Below are 26,886 nucleotides of genomic sequence, written 5' to 3' on the forward strand. Positions count from 1 at the left end.
AGTCAGTAGTAAATGGAAGGGACAAGGAAATGGCTTGCTCCTTCACCACTATCTTCCCGGTTAGTGTTTTACACCCATATAATCTCTAGGTGAAAGAAAATGAGCACATACTGGGGCCCACCAGAGCCTATGATCAACAGATATCTCCATTATTACTTACTGCAATGTAAATTATTCCTCAAACAAAAAAGCGAATTTCTCTAAAACTATCCCACAGAACTTCCTTTTTATTGCTAACCCTTGATCTAGGGTTCCCTGTCATCTTCTGGTGATTATATTTTCACCAGCTGTCTACTCTTATTCAAGTGGTAGGTTTCTTTCATTTATTCCTCAGTGGTAATTGGTGTCTACCAACCCCTGTGCTGGCCAGTAGAAAAGCAATGGTGTTGTCAAAAGGCTACAGACACATGCCCCGTGGTGCCATACAAGAAAATTTCTAATCAGAGAAGTAGCAGAGGGCACACAATCTTCCTGGTTCTCATCTGCCTTCAGATGAGGCCAGTGTAGGCTGGGCAGAGCAAGGCTGAACACACAATACAGAGGGCTCCAGAAGAGGGATCTAGGCCCTGTTTCACTATATGTATTTGTACAGAAATGGAGACAAAAAACATTTAGTCCCCTGCCACTGTATGTGGTATATGGACCAGCAGCCTCGGTGTCACCTGGAAACTTGTTAGAAATGCAGAATCTTGGGCCCACCCCAGACCTGCTGAACAGAATCTAGGTGATTTGGGGCTCGTTAGAGTTTGAGAAGCTCCGGTCTGGGGAGCTATATAATAATGGGGGCTTCCTGGATTAGGAAATGGCCTCGTTATAATGTGGGAGACTCCAAAGCTCAGTTACTGATATCAGTCTGCTCTTCCATTGAGCAAACTCAGACCTGCTGAGCCAGCTTGTTGCTAAGTTTCCAAAATGAGAGAAAATAAGCTTCCAAAAATATTCAGATTTGTCTCTCCACAAGAGGAAAATACACAGACAAGAACCCTAACTTCTAGGAGCTTGGAGTCTAGTAATGAAGATAGATGGAGTCCAGGCAATTATAGACCAGGGCCTCAGTGCTACTGTCAGAGAAGCAGTGGGTGACATGAGGCCATGTAGGATGGGCACCTAACTCAGTCTTGGTGGAAGAAGGACACTTTCCTGTAGAAAATATTAGCTAAATGGAGATCTAAAGGCTACTGAGGAGTCAGCAGGACAGATGAGGAGAAGGAGGGCCTTCTCCAGTCAGATGCCCACTTGGGAGTTGGAAGTGAGACTGTCTTACTCGTTTGCGTTCTTCTTCCTCAGGGCCATGAAGCTATGGATTACCTTAGTCCCTGGCAGCGGGGCTGATTTCTTTCTTGCCTTCAGTGTTTACCCAAATGTCTTGGCAGGTTTAGTGCCGGGGCTCCTTCTCTCTATTTTTTCATCCTCAGCAACTCTGTAAGGGCCAAAAGGACACTTATACTGTAGTTATATAGACCCTGAAGAATTACACACACACTTTGGGTGAGCGAAATGTTTAGATGTAGCATGAAAAAGAGTCTCTCTGAATGCTAGGATGTCTCATTTTCATAATCACACTGAATGAATGTTTAATATTCAAAGTAATTTGTACTGGGAGCTCTAGACCAGAGCTTCCCAAGCTTTTGCATGTCACGGTGCACATACAAAATGATCACATCTGTAGGGAACACTAGGGTAAATGGATAAGGCTGTTGGGTGGAAGATGATGTGACTCAGGGTTGGCGGGATCTGGAGTGTGGGCTAAGGTGTTTGGACTGGATGTTATAAGCAATGGAGAGCCACTGAACGGAGCCTCTAAGGTAACTAGAAGGATGAAAAAGATGTGTATGCCTCTAGGTGGTTCTGGAAAAGTTGGCAAGATATTGTTGGCAAGAGTTGAAAGAATTAGGAAGACCAGGAAATGATGTGGTGAGCCATTAGGGAGATGTTTTTATATTCCAGGGTCCGGTGATGAGAGCCTAGAAGTCTATCGTGGTGACAGAGGTCTAGAAATAGGATTTCCCTTCTTCCAGTTTTACTCAAGCAACTGATTCCATTGGAAAAGTTCAGCCTTAATGCTTTTTGAGTAAAACTTCATCATCAAGAGAGATACTAGTTTATTCAGATAAGGGAGAAAAATAAAAAGTAAAGTTAACAAGGAGTTCTGTGCCAATATTCAAACTGGCCTATGGCTATGCTTTATCATTTCAGGTATTTGAAGATATTCACCTTACTAACAAACCCAATATTCAAGCATTACTTAATTATACTGACAGTGTTTTCACATACATTTTTATCCTCGAGATGGGTCTGAAATGGGTGGCCTTTGGATTTGGGAAGTATTTCTCCAGTGCCTGGTGCTGGCTCGATTTCGTCATTGTGATTGTAAGTTTGCCATCTCTGTATCCCATGCAGGTAGGGATGGAGGATGGGGTGGGATAGGGGATCATATAGGAGCTGCTGTGCCCGTATGCCTCATGTGGGTGCCTCTCCAAGAATTTTTCTTCACAGAACTTGTAAGTAGTTGTCATTTATCCAAAGTTCTGCCTTTCCGGGGTCCCCTTCCTCTTACACTGCATTTCATATGCTTACTACCCCAACCCTTTCTGTGATGGCACTCATCCACTTCTCTCTATAAGCACTGCTCATGTATGATGTATACCTGGAATAACTTGAGTATCCTCCGTTTTCTCTCCTCCTTCCAACTTTCCATTTCTTTTTAAGACTTGTAAGCAGGTCAGCAGCCAACAGACTTGGCTGCTCTCCATCTTGATTGTCAAGCAACATAAGAGGATTATTCACATACATTCTTTCACTTAGTCTGCACAATGTTATGAGTTAAACAGAGTTATATATCACCCACCACGTTCCAGACAAAGAAACCTGAAGCTCAGATGATCAGCAACTTGTTTCATGTGAAACTGGGATTCACACCTTGGTCTCTGTGATGCTAAGGCCTATAATAGTAATGGTAGATTACATTTATTGAGTGCTTTCTCTGCCAAGTACTCTGCCGTATACTTCAAATACATTTTCTCTTTCAGTTATCACAGTCAATCCATGTGATAGGTACTATTATTTTTCTCATATACATAGAAAGAAACTAAGTCATAGAGAGGCTAAGAAACATGTTCAAGATTGCCCAGCTTGAAGTGGTGGAGGTGAGACTCAATCCTAGTAAGTCTTACTCCAAAGACCTTGATTTTAATATCCATATCTTCTACCATGAACTGATTATTTAGCCTTTGTCCTTGCTATTTAAGGAAATAGATATCACAAATGTATAAACATAAGCCATGCGGTCAGCACACCCTGCTAGAGAACCATAATATTGTTGGTAGATACAAATAAGCCATGTGGTTCAGGCATTTTAGAAAGGCAACAGTGCCATAGACGCTCCGATAGAAGTCAAAAAATGGAATAAAAACATCCACGTGTTTGTTAACCCTATCAGTTTCCAGAGTGCAAATCACTCTGCACTCGTTATCTTATTAGATTATAGTGAGGAATCCATGATAGTGGACAGATTATTGGCATCTCCCTTCTAGGGACCTGTGGTTTCCTCACCTAAACTTAGGAGACTGGTCCTAAAGCTACCTTGTCTGTTCTCTTTCTGTGTAACCTTAAGAAAAGTGCTTCCCTCTTTTGACGTAAGTTTTCACATGAGTAAAAATGAGAGTGTTGACTATAAATTGCCCAAATTTGACCAGATACAAAATGGAAAGCCTAAGTATTTATAATATAACAATAACTATTTAAAATATCAAAACAGGAGTCCAATACCACACTGCCAAAAAAGGGCACCAGGCCCAGATGGTTTGACAAAGTTTTACCAAAATTCCAAGGAGTAATACTATATAGTGAATGTCTGAACCCCCAAAATTCATAGGTTGAAACCTACTCCCCAATGTGTTGGTTTTTGGAGGTGGGGCCTTTGGGAGGTGATTGGGTCCTGATGGCAGAGCTGTCATGAGTGGGACTAATGCTCTTATAAAAGAGACCCCACAGAGCTTCCTCACCCCTTCTGCCATGTAAAGACACAGGGAGAAGAGGTCCCTCTATGAACCAGGAAGCAGGCTCTCTCCAGACACTGACTCTGCTGGTGCCTTGATCTTGGACTTTCCAGCCTCCAGACTATAAGACATAAATTTCTGTTATTTATAAGCCAGCCACATTATTGTATTCTGTCATAGCAGCCTGAACTAAGACAAGCAGTTAACACAACCTTATTCAGATTGTTAGAAAGAAAAGAAAACGAAAGGCAGGTTGCAGATGTATTTATTGAGACAAGTATAACATTGATAACAAAATGAATGCAGCAAAAATGAATAAAACAAAAAAAGAAATAATCTTATGATTATATATCTTTGTAAATCCGAGAGAAAGCTCACAATAAGTGTGGTACACTATTACTATCATTAGCTTTAGCATCATTCAGAACAAGGTATGAATCCCAATTCCACCTAAAACAGGTTACTGATCCTCTGAGCTTCAGGTTTCCTTGTCTGTAACGTAGTAGGTGATACATGATGCTGGTTAATTTGGAACATTACTGTGCAGCTTAAATGAGAGAATGTATGTGAGTAACACTTTTATGTTGCTTGTTAATCAAGATTGTATAAAATGATCTTTATAATTTTGGAGTATAAAAATGGAAACAAAACCACAAAAATATATGTATGAATTCAACTATATCAAAATATAAAACTTTTGTTTTTCTATTCAACAATATCATAATTATAGTTAAAGACAGGCTAAAGCCCAGAGACAGTATTTGCCGTACACATAAGAGATCATTATTATCCACAGTATATAAAAACTCCCTACAGGATAATGAAAAAAAGACAACCCAGCGTAACAATGGGAGAAGGATGACAGGCAATTCACAGAAGAACTCGAGTTGCAAGTAAATGTATGAAGAAATACATGTTAGTTATATCACCACTTAGCACAGAAGTGCATATTAAAATGAAAGACTTCTTTTTACTTATCATATTGACAAAAATTTTAAAATTGGATAATATCTATTATTGAGAAGGACATAGGAAAGTGGAGTCTGTAATCACTGCTAACAATTTAATTGGTACAGTCATTTTGGGGGAAGTTTTGCACTAAGTAAAATTACATATGAGTCTGATTTACAATCCAGAAATACTACCTCTAGTTATAAATCCAGGCAAAATGCTTGTGTATGTACTCAGGAGAAATGCACGTGTCTGTCCAGTTTGCTGTTGTTCATAAAAGCAAAGAAATAGAAATAACCTACATATTCACGAAGGGGTAATGGATTTCATAGTCATAAAATATGAATATTCATGAATATGCTGTGATATTTCCCAACAGTTAAAAGGAGCAAAGTATAAGCATATATATCAACATGATGTATCTCAAAAATATAGTTCAGACAGATAAATGCAAGTTAGATAGAAAAAAAAATAAGATAAAACTGGCAGATTTCCCACCCTGAAGAATGCTGTAGAGTGGGAAAGAAGGTGGGTGTTGTTATGTCTATGTGTCTCATCGAAGCCTCGCAGTTTGGTGGAACAGAGACGGGGTGAAATTCCAGGTGAAAAGATATACAGTGTCCCTCTAGGAACACTTCTTCCCCACCCATGATAACAGTCATTTGGTAAAGTCAGAAGAGCCGCTAAACTCTGACATCCTTTTCCCTCTCGCTAGGAACAAGGTAGAAGGAGTACTTGGGGGAACAGCTGCTTAAATAACTCTCTCAACAGACAATGCTATCACAAACAAAAGGCCTATTTTAAAAACCGTTATAAATAAAAACATTTTGAATTGATGGTGATTTTAAAAGAAAATTGATTACAAATTTTAAAATCTGGTTATTCTGTCATATTAACTCAATTTCTCTCAATTTGCAAATTTTTACTGCAATGAGCTTGGCAAGATTAGTGGGGGGTGTTTTTAGATAACAGTGAACTTCGACATCAGCTTAGTCAGGAGTATCATAATTCACTTCCTGTCTCGCTGAGCAACTCCCCTTCCAAGCTGAGCCTCTGAAGGCTGCATAATCAATAAGAGAGAACGGCTGAAAATCTACAAATGGTGGTCATCAGCTTAAGTTTAGCATATTAGTTAAGTTTTAATTTAGTATATTTGCAGAGCTTTCCAATCCTCAGTCCTGTCCCATTGGGAAGAAGCATGTTCCGAGAGAAAATTGGATTTAATTTCCCAAAAAGGAGCTATTTGAGGGAGGGAAAATTTATTATTTCTTTGTAACTTTTTATTTTGATATCATTTCAAACTTAGAGAAAAGTTGCAAGAAATAATGTGGAGAAGGACTCCTTATACTCTTTCCCCAGATTAACCAGTTACTGACGTTTTACTCCATCTGCTTTGTCATTTTCTATTGCTTTTTTCTAAACTGCTTGAGATTAAGTTGCAGGCACCATGCCCCTTTACCCCTCAACATTTTGGGGTGTATTTCTTAAGAATGAAGATATTTTCTGACACAGTCACAGTACAATTATCAAAGTTAGGAAATTTAACATGGTCCAATACTAAAACCCACATCCATTTTCAAATTTTGTCAATTGTCACAACAAGGTCCTTTATGACTAATTCTCTCTACCCACCCACCACCACCTACCCCTCCCCCCAATCCATGTTCCAATTCAGGACCCCTCACGACATATCATTGTCATGTGTCTTTGGTTTTCCTTAATTTACAAAAATTTCTCAGTTTTTCTTTGTCTTTCATTAAACAAATAATAGAAATGCATCATTCTCACCTGTATGGGCTCTAACTTTCCCAGACAAAGAGAAAAATAGCCTCTCCACCTGCCGTCCCCTTTCCAGGAGGGTCTGGCTGTTTTCTGTGTCTGGATAATCCATCGTGGGCATGAAGCATCTGTCTCTCAGAATGAGGACTCTCAACCCCATACTGGCTTCCCTGAGCATCAAGTCAGTTGCACTACCTGTGGCATCTCTTCCCACCAGGTCTCTGTGGCCAGTCTTCTTGACTTAAACGTCTCAAAGTCCTTCCGGACTCTCCGAGCACTGAGGCCCCTGCGAGCGCTGTCCCAGTTTGAAGGAATGAAGGTACGTTCTTCAGGTGGATGGGAGGAAGGTGAACTAGCAGGGAAAGGTGGAGAGGCCAGTGGCTCTTCTTCAGCTGGGCTTCCCTTACATTGCCAATCTTTTCCTGCCCTTCTTTCCATCTAGCTCACTGCTTAGAATCTGAGAGATGGGGAGAAGTCTAAGATATGGTCTCCATCCTAAAAGAGCTTCTGTGACAGCACTGAGATGGGCTCTGGCTTCCCTTCAAACCTAGGGCTGTGTCCCATAAGTCTCTAAGACCATCACTAGAGGACGCTTCTCAAGTGATCCTTGGTGACAACAGAAAGACCCATTATGTATAGAGCTGAGAGCAGGGCTTGCCGTGGGGTGAGGGGTAGGGGAGTAGGGGGTGGAGAGTAAAGACGGAGCTCCAAGAGATCCAGCCTTGCACGTCATGCCCATCCTGGGAGGATCAAGAGCTTGGTGAGTCCCACAAATCTGTTATGTTTTCCTTCTGTTTTGTTTCCTTAAGGTGGTAGTTAATGCTCTCATGGGTGCCATACCTGCCATTCTGAATGTTTTGCTTGTCTGCCTCATTTTCTGGCTCATATTTTGTATCCTGGGAGTAAACTTCTTTTGTGGAAAATTTGGAAGATGCGTTAATGGAACAGAAATATCAACTATAAATTACAGCTTCATTACAAACATAACCCACTGTAAAAGTGAAAATTTCTCCTGGGTCACCCCAAAAGTCAACTTTGACAATGTGGGAATGGCTTACCTCGCCCTGCTGCAAGTGGTAAGTACCGTTGCTATGTTTTTCACTCTGAGGGGAGAAAACTTAAAAGAATCATTAATCATTTCTCAGCTAATAAAAATACAGTGCCTCCATGAGATAATACAATCAAATCCCAATTCCTCATGTGGGAGCCAATCCCCTCTGGAATTGTTCCCCACTGAGCATCTCCAACTTTTTAGTCTACTGAGCCTCAACATCCAAGTGATGCCTCTGTAAGGGGCTGTGTATCTCATCTTGTCCTTTGTGGAGCCTTGCTCTCCAGAGCTCCAGCCAGAGAGAAGTGGAGCCTCAGATGCTAAGCCACACCATTAGTAACAGTTCCCTGTTGGAAGTCAGTCCTGGGTCAAACGACAGTTGCCAGGTCTTGGACAGACACTGCAAGCTATGTAGCATCAGAAAAGAGCCTTGACCAGCTGATGTCTGGTTAAGGCTCTTTCCAGCAGTTGGACCATAGCTTCTCTGGCAATTTTTTTTTTTTTTTTTGAGGAAGATTAACCCTGAGCTGACTACTGCCAGTCCTCCTCTTTTGGTGAGGAAGCCTGGCCCTGAGCTAACATCCGTGCCCATCTTCCTCTACTTTATATGTGGGACGCCTACCACAGCATGGTGTGCCAAGCAGTGCCATGTCCGCACCTGGGACCTGAATCAGTGAACCCTGGGCTGCCTAGAAGCGGAATGTGTGAACTTAACTGCTGCGCCACCAGACCGGCCCCTCTAGCAATTTTTAAGGCAGAAATTTCTTTTGTTTTTAGACTTTTTATCTTGTACAAATGAAGAAGAAAAAAACCAAGATAGCCATCCTTGAATTCATTTCTACTATTCTTTTGTTGGACAGTCTGTCCTGGAAGGGTGGAACATCATCTTATATACATCTGCCCACTGGACCTCGCTTGCCTTTGAGTGGCATTTGCCTGTTGACAGCAAGTCTATAATTGTGATCGTATTTCTTTGCTTTTGTTGCAGGCAACATTTAAGGGCTGGATGGAAATTATGTATGCAGCTGTTGATTCCACAAAGGTGAGCTTGTGTTCTACAATGTTCTATAGTGCTCATGTCAAATATCATGACTATATGGAACCTCCTTCTTCACAGTTCCAGTGGCAAGGGTTCTTTGCCTTGTTTCCCTTGAAAGAAACACTATGAAACAGGGATAAAAAGGGTTCCTATTCATCCTCCCAAGAGTAGTGCATCCTAATGTGCTCTGAAGTCCAGTCCTCTTTCTCCATAGTAACCAAAGAGAAACCACTCATGTAGGAGGTGGAGCCAGAAACAACAGAACCACAGGATGTCTTGATTTTCCTCTCCTACCATTTCTCCAACTAGGTGGACAGGCAGAAGCCAAATTTCAAAGGGTACTTTCCCTTAGCTGGGAAAACATTAAGATTGGACCAGGTCTGAGCAAGAGAGACTCTCCTATGGCTCCAGGCTCCCCAGAGGCTAAAGGGGTTTCTGATGATTGTCAACTGTTAAATTGCAGTTAAATAAAAAGTATCATGGATTCCCAAAGTTGGGAGAATACTCAGCAATCTGTTCCATGTCTATTTCCCAGTTGGAAAAATTGAGGAATAGAAAGGAAGGGTGTTGCCCAAAGCCAAAGCATGAGCAAATAGTTGAATCAAGAATGGAATTAGCATTGTTTATTTTTTCCCTATCATCACACATGTGTGTGCTGTTCTGTTTGAGAGTGCAGAGTTAATGCTTAACACATAGTAGGTGTTCAATACGTGTGAGATGGTAGAAGCAGTAGAGGTGGTGTGAGTAGTGTTATAATAGTAGTAGAGGCAATTTATAACAAAGGAAATGTTTTAAAATATTAACGTGCTCATTTTTTAAATCTGTTTGAGTACATGACCTTCACCCTAGTTTACCTTAGGCATCCATCTCTCTTGAAGTGGAGGTGGGGGATGGGAAGGAAATCTTATGCAGGTGTATGATGGAAGAGGTGTGTGGCTTATATATGTTCCCTGAGTGAATGATAAGTGGTGGAGGAGCGTGGAGGGGTGCCTGTCCTGATACTGGTCCTGGCATAGTCTAGCTGGTGGGTGCTGGCTTCTGGCATAATGGCCCTTGTCTTTGTAGCCACAAAACATCCTGTTGGTCTCAAATATTGAAGCTGTGACTGGTGACACCATGGGCCTTTCTCCCCTCTTGACTCCTCCTGGTCTCAAACACTGATTCTTTGCCATATCCTCCACATGGTCCATAGCCCTGCAGTCTATTCCCATCCCGTGCTATGAAGCCCACTATGGCAGGCCCACGGCTATCAACCCCATGTCCAAATGACATGAGAACTGAAAAAGGTTCAAGAGACCTCTCTGTCTGATTATATGACTCCAGACTCTTCAGTATCCTAGGCCTTCCCAGCAGCAGTTTCCTCTTAGAAAAATACACAAGTTGAACCAGAACATCCTCTTTGCCCTCCATATTCCCCTCGGTTTGCTGGGCTCCAAGTCCCTCTCCAAATCCAAAGAGGGAGAATCAGGACACACATCTCATGGCTCTGATGTCCTCTGTCTCTCTGTTTCTTTTTCTGACAATTCTCTAGGTACAAGTGGGGTGAGCTTTTGTTCTTCCCTCTTTCTGTCTGAACTTCCCTTTGCAAGACTATCAGCCCACTGCATAATCTTATTTTAAATGTCAGATGCTGAATATTAATTCTTTCTGTCCATTGTATTGTTTCCGTGCTAATCCCTATCCTTGATTCAAACAAGTGGATGCCTCAAGTCAACTAGGACTAAGGTCAGGTACTCTTCAAGGCAAAAGAGAAACCTAGGATTTTCAAATATTTACCTGTATTATGCAGTCTATTTGGTGGTTGTTGAATCACAAATATCAGAAATACTTTCAACAGATTACAGAGCTATCAGCACTCATAGCTGTATCTTTGAATGTGATCAGGGGATAGAAAAGAGAAATCCTCCTGCCACCTATCCCCAAACTGCATAAAGCCAAGGACAATGTGAAGAACTTGGCAGAAAGGAATCTCTGATGCTTTGGGTCACACCTTGAGCTGGGGGAGTTTGGTTGTAGTCCATTTGTGTGCATTCCAAAGCTTGATTATTCATTCATTCACTCACTCATTCATTCATTCATTCAGTGTGTACTGAGAATCTACATGTCACAAGGTAGAGTAGGCACTAGGAATTCAAGAGGGACAGGACATAAGCACAGACTAAATACAACAGTGGGCTCTATATGAGGATATAGCTGTTCAACAAGAGTTGATAGTCAGTAACCTCTGCCTGAGGTGAGCATGTCCCTTCTCTGGTGGCCTCATCTCAGTCTGGCTCCCTCCAATTATGTGTCCATGCAGACATCCTAGAGACCTTTTCAAAGGATACACATGATCATGATACTCCTCTCTCTCACAGCCTTTCGATGATTCTTCATTGCTTAGGAGAAAAAGCCTAACCCTCTGGCTACACCCCCTCCCCACTGCATGGCACCACTCAAGCTGTACTAGGAAACTGAAAGAAGCGCTCCCTGCAGGGGCCAAGGCTGTCTGGAGGAGGCAGTGTAGTTAATGCTGCTGCTGAGAAACACTTTGGTCTTTTGATAAGACAGTAAAAATGGCTTATATTTTCCCCCAGTAATTGTTTTCTTCTCTCATTTAAAAAATCCCTCACAGGAATGGGAACAGCCAAAGTTTGAGCACAACAAATACATGTACCTTTACTTCGTAGTTTTTATCATCTTTGGTTCATTCTTCACTCTGAATCTCTTTATTGGTGTTATTATTGACAACTTCAACCAACAGCAAAGAAAGATAAGTATGGGGGTTGTCCTGATTTGGTATTTTCACCTCTCTTCTCCAAAGGGCTTGAATGGAACATAATTCTGGTCTAGATTATTATGCAAAGTAGCCTTTATCATCTGCATAAGAACAAAGAGGAGACCACCTGGAGAAGATTCTTAAAGATATGGCTGAAAAGGGACTGAAAACAGCTGGGTTTTATTAAATCATTGTTTTCACTGTCCATTCTACCCTCTTAAACAAAGGATGTTGTTGAAGTTGAAGCTTAATAGAAAGACAACTACCAGGATTAGCATATATGATGCTGTAGTCTAGTAACCTTTCCAGTGTACCTTGTTATCCAGGATAAAAAGAATGAACTCTTGTCTTTCAGCAAACCTGTGTCCTGGGTCTCAACACCCAAGTCTCAGCAGATTTATTGAATTTACTTGGAAAGAAAATAGTTGGGGAAGAGGAAGGTTTTTTAGGGAGATATTTTTCCCATGTGCTGTAATAAACAGATGTTTATTTTTCTGATTCTATAATCCATAGGAGCTTTGTAGTAAATGTGGGAAATAAAGGAAGATAAAAAGAAAATTTGAATCACCCCCAAGGTGATGACTGTCGACGCAAATAATCCATACCCAATCTATAAATGATAACTGGGGTGAGTTTATTCTGAGCCACAATGTGAGGACCATAGTCCAGGGCCTTCCTTCCCCGAGGAAGGAAGGGCACCAAAGAAGTGGGGTGTACAGAGTGGTTATATACCCTCAAAGAACATGTTTCACATGACTGAAATGTCCCTTTTACAATAGTCACGAGACTGATCTCTCGGCACAGCAATTGATGGACATAGCAGGTAGTAGGTCTGTGGACACAGCAGGGTGGCAGGTCTGTTGTGTTGAGCTGGGTGGTCACAGGTGAGCGCAGCAATCAGTCCCTAGCCTAGGGAAAGATGCCTATCCTTAAGGAAATGCCAATGTGGGGGAAGTTGCAGCTTTATCTTAAAGCCATTTATTTTTGTCTTTGGGACATAGGAAATGCTTAAAGCAGATATATAATGCATGCTCAATGGCCGTGTCAGGCCATTTTGCAAAAACAAAGTCAGGCTGAATTAGGTTTACACCAAATGGCTTCCTCATATACTCCAGTGTATCCTATTGTTTGCCATTTCTATTTGTCACCACCAAATGATAACTTTTAGATTAAGCCTCATCATTTAGTGCAATCCCTTCCAGTTACTTTCTAACTATGTATTCTTTTTACACAGATGATATTGCACGATATTTTTCATTTTTTAGCTTCCCCTCCTCCCCACTAGTTGTGAGCCCATGTCATGAAATCATCTTTGTTATAAGAATTTTCAGGGCTGAATTACACCCCATATTATGAATAGATTGTAATTTATGCTAATCATTCCCCTCTCTTTTCAATATTAGGCCATTTCTAAATTTCTTGCTCTTCTAAAACAATCATGAACATTCTTGAAATTCTCTCTGTGTATCTGTGACTATTTCCTCAGGAGAAGTTCCTAGAATTTAAGGCATTAAAGATATTATTGCCAAAATGCTGTGCTAAGTACTCTCCTTTTGCAAGATATGAAAATGCCTGTTTACTCTATATCATTTTAATTTTTATAATTTATTATCTTTTCTAGCTTGATGGGTAAAATTGTTATCTCATTGTTTTATATTCATTTATGTGATCATTTGTGAGGTTATACACTTTTTCACAGGTTGATTGATGGCCATTAGTATTATCTATTTATAGCCCTTATCTCCTTTTAAAATTGACTGTCATCTTTTTCTTATGTTTTTATATAATAAGTCCAATTTGGGTCTTACTTCTTTTGTTTTTGTGGTGACATTTTGACTTACAGACATTTAGCATTTTTTTGGTGTCTAACAGCCAATCTTGTCCTTTTTGGTTCTTGCATTTATGAACTGACAGTATTTCTCAATCCTAAAATCAGATAACTAAATATTCACTTTTGGTTTTCCTAGTTGTTTTGTGGCTCTTTTTAATTTTTCTGTTGAACTCTTATAATTCATCCTGAATGTATTATGATACAGGTTAGCCTTGGTGTCTGTTGGGAGAGCCATTCACTGTCCTATGCAGCTGCGTTGCTGCTGTAACTTGGGAGTGTGCTATGTAGAGTCACCCCTGTAACAGGCAGCTTGGTTGCAGTCAACACCTGCAATTTGGATGTCAGGCCTTGTGTTTTTAGATTTAAGCTGACATTCTGAAATCACTGTTTTGATCAGCCCCTAGCATTTTTGTTTTGTTTTGTTTTACCTTTTATTACAGAAAATTTCAAACATGCACAAGAGTGTTCTAAGATGAACCTAAATAACTATCACCCAGCACAAGATTTATTGAATTAAGAACATCCTTATGCCATCTATGCCCTTATCCAATCCTGCCACCAGATATTTTTAGAGAGCAAATCACAGACATCATCTCATTTCATCCACAGATATTTCAGAACATATCTCTTTTTAAACATACCGTAATTCCATTGTCACATCTAAAAAGTTTAACGTGAATTCTTTAAATTTGTCACAACCTAGCCAATGTTCAGATTTCCTTGTCTTTTGTTTTCTTATATTTATTTATTTATTTATTTATTTAATTTTAAAGATTGGCACCTGAGCTAACATCTGTTGCAATCTTCTTCTTTTTTTTCTTCTTCTCTCCAAAGCCCCCCAGTACCTAGTTGTATATTCTAGTTGTAGGTCCTTCTGGCTCTGCTGTGTGGGATGCTGCCTCAGTGTGGCTTACTGAGCAGTGCTAGATCTGCGCCCCGGATCCGAACCAGCGGAACCCTGGACCACCAAAGTGGAGAGTGCAAGTTTAACCACTCACCCATGGGGCTGGCCCTTCTTATATTTATTTATTCATTCTTTAGTTGATTGATTGATTGATATTAAAGTTTTTTTCTTTTCAAATCAGGATTCAAATTATGTCTTCCCATTTGACGACTTCCTTGCTCTCTGGAATGCCAAGATGCTCCAGGCCTAAGTCATTCTCTTCCTGCCCCAGATCTGGAATCAGCCATTTCTCTAAGGAGTGCTGGTTTTGTTGCAGGAGGCGATGTTCCAAGACCACAATCTGGAACGCTCGTTGTCATTGCTTCTAAGCTTTTTCAGTGGACAGAGCTTCGAAATTTAGGACTACAATGAAATATATATGTGGAAATATGAATACTGATCATTCAAATTCAAGACTACAGGGTTTTTACTCAATCTCTTCTCTGATACATTTGTATCTTCTCTCTTCTACACCAATAAACCTGGTTCTCATAGGCACAGGAGATGATAGCATTAAAATTTTCCATAATTGCTCATTTTCTTTATCTCACAACTCACACATAGGACAGTCTCAGAACAACAATATTAATAGTATCATGATGCATATGATTACAAAAGACGCTTGTGTCTGCCAGGCATCCTGAAACAACCTGGTTAACTTCTAGGGCTGTTTTCTTTTTTCTTAATTTTTTTTGATGTGGTACAATACACCTAACATAAAATTTACCATCTTAACCATTTTTAGTGTACAGTGGTGGTATGAAATACATTTGTAATGTTGTGCAACCACACCACCACCCATCTCTATAACTCTTTTTATCTTGTAAAACTGAAACTCTAGACCCGTTAAGCAATAACTCCTCATTCCCCCTTACCCCAGCCCCTGGCAACCACCATTCTACTTTCTGTCTCTATGATTTTGACTACTCTAAGTACCTCATATAAGTGGAATCATGCACTATGTGTCTTTTTGTGACTGGCTTATTTCATGTAGCATGATGTCCTCAAGGTTCATCCATGTTGTGGCATATTTCAAAATTTCCTTCCTTTTTAAGGGTGAATAACACATTTTACTCATCCATCCATCCATCAATGGACACTTGGGTTGCTTCCACATTTTAGCTATTGCGAATGAAGTTGCTATGAACATAGGTGTGCAAAATCTCTTTGAGACCTGCTTTCAATTTTTTTGGGTGTATACCCAGAAGTGGAATTTCTGGATCATATGGTAATGGTATTTTTAATTTTTTGAGGAACTGCTATACTGTTCTCCACAGATGCTGTACCATTTTACATTTCCACCAACAGTGTATGAAGGTACTAATCTCTCTACTCCTCACCAACACTTGTTTTCTGTTTTTTTGATAGTAGCTGTCCTAATGGGTGTGAGGTGGTATCTCATTTTGGTTTTGATTTGCATTTGCCTAGTGATTAGTGATGTTGAGCATTTTTTTCATGTATTTATTGGCCATTTGAATATCTTTGGAGAAATGTCTGTTCAAGTCCTTTGCCCATTTTTGAATCTGGTTGTTTGATTTTTTTTTTTTGTTAAGTTTTAGGAGTTCTCTATGAATTCTGGATATTAATCCCTTATCAGATATATGATTTGCAAATATTTTTTTCCCATTCTGTGGGTTGCCATTTTACTCCATTGATAGTGTCTTCTGATGCACAAAAGTTTTAAATTTTTATGAAGTCTGGTTTGTCTATTTTTTCTTTTGTTACCTGTACCTTTGGTGTCATATCAAAGAAATCATTGCCAAATCCAGTGTCATGAAGATTTGTCCTATGTTTTCTTCTAAGCGTTTTTAGATCTTACATTTATGTCTTTGATCCATTTTGAGTTGATTTTTGTAATTAATGTTAGATAAGGATTCAACTTCATTCTTTTGCATGTGGATACCCGGTTTCCCCAGCATCATTTGTTGAAAAGACTGTCTTAGGGCTGTATAGTTTTGGCCCATACTGGTGGTGTAAATTCACACCCTACACCCTCATCAAGGCAGGCCTGGATTTACAAATTATCAGGAAAGGCTGGGTTTTTACCTATAGTGCACACTGAGACAGTTTCCTCGTTGTCTCCTGTTGCCAAGAGACAGATTCTGTTGTCTTCTTCACCCTTCCATTGGCAGCCCTTGGAGAGTTCCCTATTCTTGCAGGGACCTTGGCATAAGCTCGCTGCCTTTTCCCATGACATCTTTGTGGTTATTAAAGCCCAAGCTTCTAGTTTTTACAGAGATTAGCAAAAGCTCTTAGGCCAACTATGGCTTCAGGGCTAATTTACAATTCTGTCTTTTTTATCTCTCTTGATTTTCAGACCTTGGAGATTTCCCTACTTTGTGCAGGTTCAGCTTTACGTTTAAAATCTGTTCTATTTCATTCAGTATTTCTGCGTATTTTACCCCCCAAATTTCCAGAAATGAGAACACTAGTTCATTTTTCTGTTTTTTCTTGCTCAGTAGTGAAAAGATTTAAAGATTTCTTTTTTCCTTTTTTTTTTTTTAAGAATGGCTCTGGACAGATTTTATGAAATTTTCTTAGTAGTGATATATGCATTCATTTATTTAAGAGAATTTTAATTGGCACTTTGTGGGATTTTCTTGTTTAAATTTTTGTTACTAATTTCTATTTTTGTCGCATTGTGGTTTGATTTATGCAACTTGAAATACGTTCAATTTTTGTAAAGATTCTGCAGATGTTTGCAAAGAATTTATAATCTTTGTTTGTATTATAAAAAGGGATTTCTCTTTTTACAACTGATAAAAGTACCATTTCTCCCTATTCCATAGTTTAAACCCTGTTTCCCTTTCAGCCCTCCCGTAGAGTTCAGCCTCTTTTGCTTCCCATCAGAATTTTAGGAATTGTTGATAGAAATGTAATGTAACTGAGACTGTTTCTGAAAATTCAGAGCTTGTTTCCAAAACACTGTTAATGATAGTTAGCTCTCATCTTTTCTATATACTTAGGTGGCCAAGACATTTTTATGACAGAAGAACAGAGGAAATACTATAATGCAATGAAAAAATTAGGATCCAAAAAACCTCAGAAGCCCATTCCAAGGCCACTGGTGAGAGCAATTGATTAATTCTAAATACATAATCCATTCATGGTCATGAGGAACTCAAATGTCTGCTATGCTGTTCTCCTTTACTTTTTTGATGTACAGACACTATCTAAGAACTCAATAAAAACCCAAATACACTGGCATGTGGCTCAAGTCCTTAGGAAAATTAGACAATCAAATTCAGTAGTAAGAACTTGGGCAATAACTTTAATTTACTTTTTAATGAGCACACAATAAGTGCTTAGTGTATACTCATTGCAATCATGTGAACTTAGCAGTCTTTTAACTTAATCTTGACCGATTTTAAATGTATTTATGTCTTTTGCCAACTTTTTCTGCTGTGAAGTTGAGGTCATGCATACTCACTTCCACTTCGCAAGTATTTATGATTAATTTTCTGTATTAGGAGCTGACAAACTTTGTCTATAAAAGGTCAGACAGCAAATATTTTAGGCTCTGCAGGCCACATGGTCTCTGCTGCTGCTACTCAACTCTGTGGCTGTGTCACAAAAGCAGCCACAGTCAATATAGAGCAAATGTGCATGGCTGTGTTCCAGTACACCTTGATTTATAGACACTAAAATTTGGATCTCATGTGATTTTCATGTGTCAAAATTTTATTTTTCTTTTGAGTTTTCCCCCAAACATTTAAGAATGTAAAACCCATTCTGAGCTCATGGGCTAAGCAAAAACAGGCAGTGGGCCTGATTTGGCCTACGGGCTATAGTTTGCTGACCTCTGCTCTCTATGAATTCTGCTTTACCAACTACTACAGGGCAAGATAGGAGCGGCCCCCAGCGCTGCTCTGCCCCAGCGCTGCTCTGTGCTTGCAGTCTAATTGAGGAGCTGGGGTTTGAGAGCAGTAGCTGATAAAGCACTAGAACAGGCACAGCTGGTAGCTCTGACAAGCCGAGTTTGAAGGCTTTCAAGGCACAGGGTGAGTGGGGCCTGAGAAGTCTGGGAATTCAGAATGGAAGAGGGGCTGGATATTTGAAGCATGTAGAGGATTTGGAGATTTTCATTCGAACACCAGACCCGAAATTCTCAAAGGTGCATTTAATTTAGTGCTATTCCCAGCACTCAGAATAGAGCCTGACATAAAGTATGTTCTTGGTAATTATTTGTTGAATGAAAGAATACGTTTTAGGGCACAGACAGGGTCAATCCTACTAGGATTAAATATTTGCACCGCACTAAAAATGTCTGTGAATTTCAGGGCCAAGTGTTTAGAATTTATACAGTGAAGAATTTTTTTGACCAAGGAGTTAGTGATAAAATTCTATTTGGGGAGGTTTAATCTGTCAACAGTGTGTGGAACTTCAATTTACCTAAGTCATCTAGCTTTTAAGTACCAATCTCACTTTCTAGTACTAGTTTCCCTTTGAAGTTCCTCTTTGAACTTGAACCAATGGAAAAGATGAAGAGAGTTTTCATTTATATGTGCTTGTTATGCACCCACTGACTCAGCACCAGTTGGTCCCGGATTTGGAGTTAACTAAAAGACTCGTGAGACACAATATGTTCCCACGTATTTACTGGTTTATTTCATGAAGGATATGAAGTTAACAAAGCAGCACACAGCCAAACAGAAGTTGCAAAGATGGAGAGGTTCTAGGCCTCTCCACTGCACTGGACATGCTAGGCTTCAAGAGATGCGCTTGAAGAGGGCGTGGACTTCTTTACTGCAAGAAAGCTGTCGCCTCCATTTCTTAACTATCTTTTATAGCATGTTTATCACATGCCTCATCTGGGAGGAGGAGCTGGGCCACAGCCCTCCCTGTGTATCCATAGCTCACCAATCACGGCTTACAATGAGAGATTCCAGCAACCAAGGAGAATCTCACCAGTTAACACTGTACGTTTATCTTAACTTCTGTATTCCGGAGAGCAGAGTTGCATGAGATAAATTCCACATCAGATCCCCAGATGTCCCTGAGTTTGAGCTAAGACTTCAAATCAGCTGTTAACCATTTAGTTACAACTTCACCTCCCCACAGGTGTTTTTTAATCTCTAAAATCTAAATATTATCTTTTGACTTTGGAACAAATGAATAGCAATTGTGTAGGGGGGGAATACAGCTCTTTTAACCTGAGCAGTGATGCATGTCATTTCTAGCAGTAGAGCAAGGGGTCTCGAATCATTTCTGATTCTTCCTGAAGCATCCCTAGATTACTTCATTCCTGGGTTTAAAAATCATGCTGAAGTATAGGAGGCGCTATACATTCTAAAGTGACGTACGACGTTTTTTCACCATCTACCACTTTAGGTTACTTACATTCTGAATCTCCTCCATTTGTCTAAATATTAGAGTTGAATATAAGGCCAATGCTTACCCTCCTTCGCATTTATTCTCACCCCTCTTTCTGCTTCCCTGGAGAGCACCCTTAAAAATATCTTTTCTCTAGGTTCTTTCTGATTTTCCAGATGCATTCTCACATAGTAAGTGCATTTGACTTTCAAGTTTCTCCTCCAGACTCCTTGATAAAAGCTTTAGGGCTCCTGGTGCAAAGTTTGAAAGACACTGACTCAAATGCAGTATCCCTCCAATGCTGTCTCTGCCCTCTTTCGCCTCATTCCCCAGGCTCTCCCTGTGTGATATCATTCACTCTCAAGGGTTTTAATTCATATCAGTATTGGTTCCATTGAACTCCACATTTGCATTCCATCTCTGCAACTGAGCTCCAAACCCATACTTCTACCTGCCCGTGGCCCTTGGATGGCCCGTTGGCACCTCAGACTCAACGTGCTCAGGACAGATCTTATTATCTCCCTCCAAAACTCCTCATCCTCTGATCTCTGGCTGGTTGAATGGCTCCACGAACCAGAAATGATAGCCACAGCCCTAAATTTCCCATCGCCTCCTCCATTCAAACATTCTCTGACTCCTCTTCTTTCTACTTCCATATTAGCTCTTAAACCTAAATGCTTATGTCTTTCTCCACTGTTACACCACAAACCAACATCATCTTTTGTCTGGATTACCATAACAGATGCCTGGGGTTCTAAAGATGAATTCTTAAGGATCTGTGAGTTCTCTAAAAAGAATAGGGTATGTATATTTTGATTAGGTGATAATATAAAATAATCTAATATATTCATACATTGTAAAAAAAAAAATGTATAGTCAAGAATGCCATACAAAGTCAGTGTCTGAGTTTGTGTTTAAGAAAAGTTTTCCACTAAGTGAAGAACAAAGTAGTGCTTCACAGCAGTTAGATTAAAGAAAGTAGTGGAATAAGTGAGTAATTTCACTGCACGTGGTTGATTAGGCAGGCAAACTTGAGTTAGAACCTGTATCAGATCAATTAGCACATACTCACTTTGTAGCAGTATGGCCATCTACGTACAAACCAATATGCAAATTCGCCATCAGTAATAATATGAAATAATCAGTTTTTCTGTTTCCGTTTTTAGTAATCATTGGATCAGAATCCCGTTTATCTAGTTTTATCTTCAAGTGAACAAGAATTAGAAAATTGGCATTCAAGAATTGCTTGAATACAGAGTTTTGGTTAAGTATAAGGTCTGATTACTCTGAACTGACAAATGGAGACGTGGATATGTTAATTCCATTTTGTCCCACATAATTATGTGAGCGGGTATTCTCTGCATTAATATTATTGAAGTCAAAATACAGAAACAGATGAAATATAGAGACCAAAGTTCATCTGTTTATTATTGGATCCAACATGAGCTGTTTTATTTCAGCAAAACAACATCATCCATCACATAAAAGTTATGTTGTTACTAAAAAATTTATTTATATTTTTTGTTTTAAAATGGAATTAAAGCTATAAGCCTACAACTTAAAACCAGTTATTTAATTAAATTTAAATGAAAGTATATATACAAGAATTTCTTGCCCTGTAGAAAGAGTCTGCATTTTTTAAGAAACTGCTTTGATCGTAAGAGAGGACAAATTCTGGTGTATGTGCCTTTTCTACATATGTGATTTTATTTTTTTATTTTTATAACTCAAAATGATCTATGATTCCTTTTTTTTTTTTTTCAGAACAAATGCCAGGGACTTGTGTTTGACCTGGTCACAAACCAGGTCTTTGACATCGTCATCATCATCCTCATTCTCCTCAACATGCTTACCATGATGGCTGAATCACATAACCAGTCAGAAGAGAAAAGACTCATCCTCGAGCATCTCAACCTGACCTTTGTGGTCATCTTTACAATTGAGTGTCTCATCAAAATCTTTGCTCTGAGGCAATACTACTTCACCAATGGCTGGAATTTATTTGATTGTGTGATTGTGCTCCTTTCTCTTGTTAGTAAGTAAAATTGGCAGCCAGGAGCGCTTTAATCTGAGAGTCAAAAGTGAATTTGTAAGTCTTATCATTTGGAAGTATGTCCAAACTATCCGTAAACCAACAAATTAGGCTTAATGTGGTTTCTGAAAAAATAGGCAAGTGTACTAATGCCATTCTCTACTGGGAAGTTGGTAGGAGATACAGAGTAATTTCCATTCCCCTGACTGTCTACACAATTGAAATAGAGAATTAAATAATTATGTGGATCATTTATTCAACGGAAATAGACAAAATTAAGATGACTTAAAAGTTTTTGTGGCAGTATCTGGTTTATCCTGGTAATTGAATCAAAGTTTTATCTTTTTTGTGCAACTATAAACCCTAACGTGCATGCTATAGTTTTAAGGCTTTGGCATTTAGTTCCCATGTTTTTCCTAAGTTCAAAATCCATGTGGGGGCCCCGTGGCCTAGTACTTAAAGTTCCACGCACCCTGCTTCAGCAGCCTGGGTTTGTGGGTTCAGATCCCGGGTGCAAACCTACTCCACTCATCAGTCAGGCTGTGGAGGCATCCCACATACAAAGTAGAGAAAGACTGGCACAGATATTAGCTCAGTGCTAATCTTCCTCAAGCAAAAAAAAAAAAAAAAAAAGAGGAGGATTGGCAACAGATGATAGCTCAGAGCAAATCTTCCTCACACGCACACACACACAAAATCCATGTGGATGTCACATCACAATTATTGTGTCCTGTGGCATTGCTGGACCTTCCCTCACCTCTTATGCCGGACCTCCATGGCCCAACCCAGATAGGGCTTCCAAGAGTGTGTCGTAAGGACAAGCAGTGCTTTCTCTTTGTTCTGTATCCCGGTTTAACTTAACTACAGTGTGAACTATGCCTGTTTCTATTGCCTAGACCCCATTCAACCAGCCTCAATCTATAATCAGTATATTTTTCCTAACCATAGACAGGATTAGCTATAAGGTTTATGAAAGAAGAAAGAGAAAGAGACGAGTTATTACCATATATCTTTTTACAAAACACACACCAACTTTGAAATTAAATTCTTCATGGCTAAACCAGAAGAGTTTACTCTGTGTAAAACTACCCAGAGGCCCTTCTCATAGTTCAGAAAGCAATGAAGGTGATAAAAACTGATTTCTCAAGTGGAAGCTTTTGTGCTAGCTCCAGAAAGGATGCATTAAACAGATAATGTTGGATCAAAATATTTTGGTTCCTATCACTATAGCAGCCATGCAGATGTTTCAGAGAGCAAGAAAATGGCACAGGTCATAGTCTGTTCTGGTTTCTAGGCCATGAGGTTTATGTAGGTAAAGTTTGGCAACAGATCCTTCCATGTGCTTGCAGTTAAACAGACCTTTAATCTTTATTAGTCAATTCCAATCACAAGTCCTGGTGAAACTGACAGCAGCAGTGAAGTTAGAAAATGGCGGTAGGATGAATCTGGGGCAGCCCTCTGAGAGCTTAGAGAGCCCTTCCTCCAATAGGCAGAGAGCAGCTCGTTCATTCCATTTATTCTGATTCATTCCATTCTGTTTATTGAACTCCTTCCAGGCAGTGCCAGGTATTGTACAGTTTGTGGAAATATTGACTTCTGTGCTTTGAACAACTGCTAGGCAATTACAGTTCCACTGAAGAACACCATATAGCATTTTGCTCCAATGGATAAGAAAATCCACACATTGAGCCAAATTCTACTCACCAATGTGGACAGCATTCTATATACCTTTGCCACTAGGTTTGCCATCCAACACTTAGCCTCTACACTTTCCCAAGCTCTTTCCTAAGCTTTTAGAGAAATACAAAATGTGTGAGTCAAAGTGAATCTCTCTCTAGGAGCTAACAATCCAATTCAGGTATTAAGGCGACTTACTCACCTTAAAGAGTCAGAAGAAGGCAGAGAAATTAGTTGAACACCAAATCTCATGGTGCACAGAGCTGAGCTTAGAGAAAGAACAGGTTGCCGTGGACTTGATTATTCAAAGAAATATTCTTGGAGGAGGTAGGCCTTCAAGGTTGGACCTCCTCCAGTTGTTGCTGAATTGGTAGTTAATAAATTCCACATCTCAGCAGGGTTGGATGCCCAGTTAACATATGAATTAAACTTCTTTGGTACAAGTGGACAGTCTGTGAAGTACATTATCAGCTAGTTCTCTTTAGTTGTTAGGTGATGGCAGATAGTTTTGGCTACTTGTCACCCCTAGTGACTTAGAGGGACATCAAGGTCATGTCTACACAAGGCAAGCATGTTTCACCCATTCTGTAATATTTGGGCCAAAATGTGAGCTCTTTTAAGTCCTTGTGTCACTTGGGTGACATTTTCAGCCAAATATTCAGTTATTTGCAGAAACTTCTGCTTGAGATGCCATTTCTGGGGTGTCTACAGCAACAGAGAAAACATCTCCAATTTAGTCCCTTACGCTCTTTGAGTTCGGTTTTCAGGAGTCCTTGGAATGAATATATTGACAAATAAGAAAGATTCATGACAGCCTTAGCCCAGAGATGAGAAACGCAGCACCGCTCTCTCCCTGCAGCCGTGTCCTAGCCTGGAGCAGGCTGTGTTCAAGTTCCTCTATACAGCTAGGAACCTTTAAGGAACTTTATGGTCAGGGGTTCCACAATTTCTGCTGACAGCTCAGGCTCAAGCCAACCTTCAGTAGCAGAAATTTCTCCTTGCACTTTAATAAAAAAGACTCCATCTGCAGTTTGTCTGTTTTCCATCTATATATCCAATCAATATGCAAAACTATTATATTTGTTTACCCAACGAATGACTTTAGATACCCAACATAGCTAATGTGCATGAGATAACTTACAAAAAAGTCTTCCTTAAACTGCATTCTCTTTCCTTTCCTCAGGTGTCGTCAATATTTTAGATATCCCATCCCATCTAAAGTTCCATCTAAAATTCTATGGCCCTTGGAAATTATTTCCCAAGTTAAGGCACAGATATTTTCCCAGATATTGATAAATAAAATTTTTAATTTGTGCATGATGAAAAGTTGGTTCCACTAAGACTCCAAGGCAGGAGAGACAGGCAGGGTCTGAAACCAGTGTGCCTGCTGGAAGTTGATTGACCCTTCTCCTTCTCCTAAGGTACAATGGTTTCCACCTTAGAAAAACAGGAGCACATTCGTTTTCCTCCAACACTCTTCAGAATTGTCCGCTTGGTTCGGATTGGCCGAGTCCTGAGACTTGTTCGGGCAGCACGAGGAATTAGGACTCTCCTTTTTGCTCTGATGATGTCCCTTCCCTCTCTATTCAACATCGGTCTTCTACTCTTTTTGATTATGTTTATTTATGCCATTTTTGGTATGAGCTGTTTTGGCAAAGTGAGGCTGTCTGGAATTGATGACATCTTCAACTTCGAAACTTTTGTAGGCAGCATGCTGTGTCTCTTCCAGATAACCACGTCAGCAGGCTGGGATGCCCTCCTCAGCCCCATGCTGCAATCAAAAGATTCATGTAAAACCAACTCAGAGAACTGTCACCTCTCTACCATAGCCATAACCTACTTCGTCAGTTACATTATCATCTCCTTTCTCATTGTTGTCAACATGTATATTGCTGTGATTTTAGAGAACTTCAATACAGCCACTGAAGAAAGTGAGGACCCTTTGGGTGAAGATGACTTTGAAATGTTCTATGAAGTCTGGGAAAAGTTTGACCCAGAAGCAACACAGTTTATCAAATATTCTGCCCTTTCTGACTTTGCAGATGCCCTTCCCGAGCCTTTGCGTGTGGCAAAGCCAAATAAATTTCAATTTCTAGTAATGGATTTGCCCATGGTGAGTGGAGATCGCCTCCACTGCCTGGATATTCTCTTTGCTTTCACCACTAGGGTACTTGGTGATTCCAATGGCCTGGACAGCATGAAAGTAATGATGGAGGAGAAGTTCATGGAAGCCAACCCTTTCAAGAAGTTATATGAACCCATAGTCACCACCACCAAGAGGAAGGAAGAGGAAAGATGTGCTGCTGTTATTCAAAAGGCCTTTCGAAAGTACATGCTGAAGATAACCAAGTGTGCTTTGGAAGACAGGCCCCCTTCACCATTCCAAATGCTCTGCAATGGGGACTTGTCCAACTCTGCCTCCAAGGGCAAGGTACACTACGACTGAGCCCCTCACCTCCACCCCTACCTCACAGCCTCATATCCTCACCTCCAGTCTGAGCTCCAGGGGTCCACAGCTCAGTGTAATAACAAGCAGTGGACTCACTGAACTAGCCATTTCATTTTTCTCCGGCTAAAAGAAGTGACATTGTAATGTTCATTTCAAATGGTTCGTACAGAGATATAAGATAAGGCTGGCTGACTATTAACCACTGGTACTGTTTTAAAAAGGCAGAAGACACTGGAAAGGGCTGTAGAGGACACACTAATGTTAGGATTGAAACACAGCTCAAATTATGTCAAAAGAAAAGAATAAGAAACAAAAACATATTAAAATTTTAAATTGTGTTTTTCCAAATGTTTCTCGATACATTACCCAATACCTTTGTTTGATGTTTTCCCCAATACAACTGTGTGGCTTATTATATATAACTCTTTTGCAAGCTAAGTGAAAATTCAAAAACTGCCAATAAATAAATAGCTTATTGCAGATATTTTTTACCAACATTAAATATTGTGGGTTTATTTCAAACCTAAAGGCATGATCTTGACTTGTCAGTTACTACCCTTCCACCAGGTACAATCTCTGTTATATGTGTTTGGAAAATAAGTGAATAAATAAATGAATGAGACTTTCAGTGTGCATTTCATTTAGATAGTACACTAAAAAATCTTCTTATTTGGTAGTTGTGTAAGTAGTGGTTTAAATGTGGTGCTTTGCTTGGAATTAAAGGTGGGAGCCAGTAGTGTGCTGATAAGTGTATAACTATTGGCTCTTCAGAAAAAAAGCCATGATTTGTGGCACTTGCTGATTTCTGTGGCGAATACTCCCATCATGGCCATAACACATATTGGTTAGCCGGTGACCTTAGCTATTTGGTGAACCCTACACTCAGTTCTGGCTGAATGTCTGCATGAAATGCAGCCCAGAGAAAAGCTTAGGCCTATCAAAAGGAATTGGCCCGAGGAGCAGCCCAGGACCTCCCTAAAAACTGGAGATGCCCAGAGGCCCAACAAAAACAGGCTGGACTGGGGGCAAAGAATTTACGTTGTAATAATCTGGGTTTGGAGGAAA

At 39.9% G+C, this 26,886-nt stretch overlaps 1 protein-coding gene across 1 annotated transcript in view; it reads left to right on the forward strand.

Annotated features, from left to right (window-relative positions):
• Window positions 1-26,322, forward strand: part of SCN11A (sodium voltage-gated channel alpha subunit 11) — an 84,451-nt gene extending 58,129 nt beyond the window's left edge. Inside the window, exons 20-27 of the mRNA XM_046674074.1 lie at window positions 2,197-2,370; window positions 6,946-7,047; window positions 7,538-7,804; window positions 8,768-8,821; window positions 11,433-11,574; window positions 17,317-17,417; window positions 21,428-21,698; window positions 24,794-26,322. Coding sequence (XP_046530030.1) covers window positions 2,197-2,370; window positions 6,946-7,047; window positions 7,538-7,804; window positions 8,768-8,821; window positions 11,433-11,574; window positions 17,317-17,417; window positions 21,428-21,698; window positions 24,794-25,818 — 2,136 coding nt within the window. The 3' untranslated portion in view covers window positions 25,819-26,322. The remainder of the gene's footprint in view (window positions 1-2,196; window positions 2,371-6,945; window positions 7,048-7,537; window positions 7,805-8,767; window positions 8,822-11,432; window positions 11,575-17,316; window positions 17,418-21,427; window positions 21,699-24,793) is intronic.
• Window positions 26,323-26,886: the final 564 nt, after the last annotated feature.

The sequence above is a fragment of the Equus quagga genome, chromosome 1 (genome assembly GCF_021613505.1).
Source record: "Equus quagga isolate Etosha38 chromosome 1, UCLA_HA_Equagga_1.0, whole genome shotgun sequence".
In the NCBI taxonomy this organism is placed as follows: domain Eukaryota; kingdom Metazoa; phylum Chordata; class Mammalia; order Perissodactyla; family Equidae; genus Equus; species Equus quagga.